Source organism: Cottoperca gobio, chromosome 6 (assembly GCF_900634415.1).
Source record: "Cottoperca gobio chromosome 6, fCotGob3.1, whole genome shotgun sequence".
Taxonomy (NCBI): Eukaryota; Metazoa; Chordata; class Actinopteri; order Perciformes; family Bovichtidae; genus Cottoperca; species Cottoperca gobio.
Window position 1 is genome coordinate 1955875 of NC_041360.1, and position 3610 is coordinate 1959484.

Sequence of the window (3610 nt, forward strand, 5' to 3'; positions counted from 1 at the left end):
TATGACATATTATATTGCTTTAATTCAAGAGAATCAAATTAGTAGCATAAGCATACAGAAATAAATGTTTTGTTGTCAAAGTGTGTACTTATCTGTACAAGTATTCAACACATGACTGTAAATAGAAAAAAACCCATCATCACTTTACTTTATATAAAACACAAGACAAAGAGCTCACAATGTAGAATAGTAGAAATAGTGGGGTTACCCATAGCTTATACTCTACTGATGACAAGTGGAGTTGGAAGGCATTGCTCTTTTACAGTGACTGTAGTTTCCCTAAATCAATTCAAATTACAATGCAACAGTAGTTCACAGTGGAGATGGTCATACTTTGAGTGTTGTATCAAGCAAATATATTCTAATAGTTACATATATATGTATTAATATATATATATATAGAGCTTTGACAGTCATAGTTTGGATTGCAGCATCACGTCACTATAAGTGACCAGATGCCATTCATCAGAGGCTCTGATAGTGGATATGGTGTTGTCATGGTTACAGGCTGGACATCTCTCCTGGGATAGCTTTGGTGTCCAGGTAGCTGATGAGATTCTTCACCCAAGGGGCTGAAGGGCTGGCACACAGATGACGTGTGACCCGACCCGCCACTGTCTGCAACCTGCACACATAAAGAAGAGTCAGGCTCAGTGCGTCCATGTGTAGCTCCAGTGAGGCGGCTCATTTTGTCTCTATGGTTGTGTACTTACAAGACGGCAGGTTTGGAGCAGCGCTGGCTGGTCCTGATGTAGCCTATCACTCTGTCTCTAGGCACCTCTTTCTCATTGAAACGAAAGCAGCATCTCTTTGGGCCAACGCCACGCAAACCTACCAACAAACACAGACAGAAGATGAACATTTGAATCAGTTCAGGATTCAAGAACATTTCAGTCTTTTCAAACATCTAGTGTATGTGTTGCTGGATCCATCAAATCACTGCTTCTCAACCTTTAACGCTGGATTAATAGATCGTTTTGACCTCTCAGGCAACAACACAAGAACTATCCCTTTATAAAGTTGTAAAAGTTGTTAATATGTTAGCAATTAGTTGTCTATTTATACATCCAGCAAACACAGAGCAACTTCACCTGATCAGACTAAATGATAGAGCCCATCAAATGGTATCAACTCAAAAGTGTGATCATAAACATTTCAAAATAAGATTACATTTCTTCACCTCTCTGCCACAAAGGTATTATTGTGAAGATATTTCATTACCTTCACTCAGAGTGATGGCAGCCAGCATCAGCACGAACACAGACAGAGCGAGACGAAGAGCAGCCATCCTGAAGTGTGTGTTCCCTGATAGTAGTATGTGAAAGTCTCAGTTGAGCTGTATCAAGATGTGTGAACTTACTCCATCTGCTTCCACATTTATAGTTGAGGATCAGCCGGGGGGAAGACCCCGACCTCCATTTTAGGATTTCACTATGACTATCACTATTATCTGGCTGACGGGGTTTACCAGGACTGGGAGTTTCTGGTGTGATCCTTTTTGTGCATGTGTTTGTATGTAATCCATTTCACTTCCCTAAACAAATTGACATTCACTGACAAACCCTGTGTTCAAATGAAGAAGTACCTTCTTTTTCAAGCGTGGTTTCCCTGTGCATTACTGATTGCTTGTGTGATTGTGACCAAAACTGCTGTACTTTCTGATTACCGCCTACATGTTACAGCTACAATAGATCGTTTAAAGCATGTATATGAAACCAATCTAATTAATATTTGAAAAAGCTATTTATTCCCCGACAAAATAATTAAATAGCTTCTTTTTTTAAAACTTAAAGTGTTTATACATCTATAATTTGCCTGACAAAATTCCGGTTTGCAATTATATCAATAAACTCTGAATAGAGATTCAACAGTCTTAGTCACGTCAGTTATGAGTGAATGACTCATTTGAATGGCATGTATGACATCCTTCATTACCAGGGAAGTCAAACTGCATGGCAGTGAAACCAGTTTGGGGATTCAGCAGGTTTCATTTCAAGGGTTTTGGAATAACTGAGCCAAATTGTTGATGTGTATACTAAATGATCTTTTTAAAGTAGTAGGGAAACGGTGCATACAACGTGTGCTTAGACACATAGTGGAGTAGTATTCATCATCAGTAAACATATTGTACTGTAACAGGTGAGCTCTGTGTGAACTATAGCAGATACATCTGTATGTCTGTATGAATATACTCATATAGCTGCTCTATATTAGCCGAGGACTGGAGCTGGATGTGATGAATTGATACAAGACTGGACTTTACAGTACTTTACCTACGTAGAGAAAGATATAATATTGTTTCCTTCTTCCTCCTCAGTTTTATTGTGTCTTGAAATAAAATAAACTCAAGCTGTTCAAGCTGTTCAAAGTTGTGCTTCTTTCCACTTGACAAAGTACAATATTCATTCTCCTTTCAGCTGTTGTGGTCACCACCAACTCCTTAGGGAATCATTGTTAGCTGCTAAATGTTCACTAGCTAGTTGCTAACTTAGTTTGAGTTTATCAAAGCTTTTTCCTGCATCTGGAAAAGATGCCGATGAGGGTGGAGAGATGATGGGCTGAAAGATGCAAAAACTCTCTGAGGGAACTGCAAAGTCGGATAATAATTCTCAGCTGGTTCATGACTTTAAACGACCCCTTTCACTTTAAAAGTAGTCTTTTGATCTATTGTCTAAAAATATTGATGAGTTCAGCTTAAATGGATTTTCTTCTGGCCACAGAGGGGCAGTGAAACAAGCGGAAAACACAACATTGCCATAAATGATTACTGTATGACGTTGTTATGTCCAACATGTTGGCACATTAAGCAGACACAAAGCAACATTAGCATTCACTTGAAGTTGTGTTTATAGACAGCTTTAGAGAAACATATGTGGCTCTGTCTCACCAGCTAGTTGCTAACTTTGCTTTGCTGTAGAGTACAGAGATGAGACTGAACTAAAACAGTACAACAAAACCAATGACCCAAAACAACTCCATCTTTAATTTTTTTTAAATAATAATAATAATAAATATTTTTATTATGAATACTGTTTTATTAACTGTTTAACTTTTTTCAATTGTACTGGGAATTACTTGCGTTGTCATATATGTGCGATCGTACTCTAGTTTCGGTGTAAGGGGAGTTTTTCTTGACAGAGTACTCTATGCAAATCTTTAGTGTGAGATTTCTCCCTCTGTCCATGAAAAGCAGAAGGACTTCTTAAAAACTTCTTTCACTTCTTCATACGTTTCCCTTTTAGAGAGACAAACAAAGATTTCTTTTTTTGGTTTGGCATTAAGGTCGTCTTTAAATATCAGCCTCACTTGTGTACCTTAGACCCAGTGATATTCATACGTACATGATATTCATACATACTTATATTTGTACTACTTTGAACTTAATTGATTAATCTAATACAACAACCTCTATGGTGCCATTTTACTGGACTGATAATTACTGAACCAGCGCTTCCACTAACCACAAGTCAGCAGTACAAATATTAACATCACTATTGGTTGTTACATTAATTAATTTTTTTAGTCAAGCTTCGACTGCAGCTCAGTGAATGACCCCTGAATGCCCAGAGCGCAAAAAACGACACAAAGACTCAAATAAAGAGAGAAAACT

At 37.8% G+C, this 3610-nt stretch overlaps 1 protein-coding gene across 1 annotated transcript; it reads right to left on the bottom strand.

Moving 5' to 3' along the window:
- Window positions 1-1382, bottom strand: LOC115009918 (C-C motif chemokine 4-like). The gene is made up of 3 exons (XM_029434230.1): window positions 1222-1382; window positions 714-831; window positions 1-625 (listed from the first exon to the last, which is right to left on the bottom strand). Exons 1-3 carry the CDS (start codon window positions 1286-1288, stop codon window positions 502-504), a joined length of 309 nt encoding a protein of 102 aa, XP_029290090.1. The 5' UTR covers window positions 1289-1382; the 3' UTR covers window positions 1-501.
- Window positions 1383-3610: the final 2228 nt, after the last annotated feature.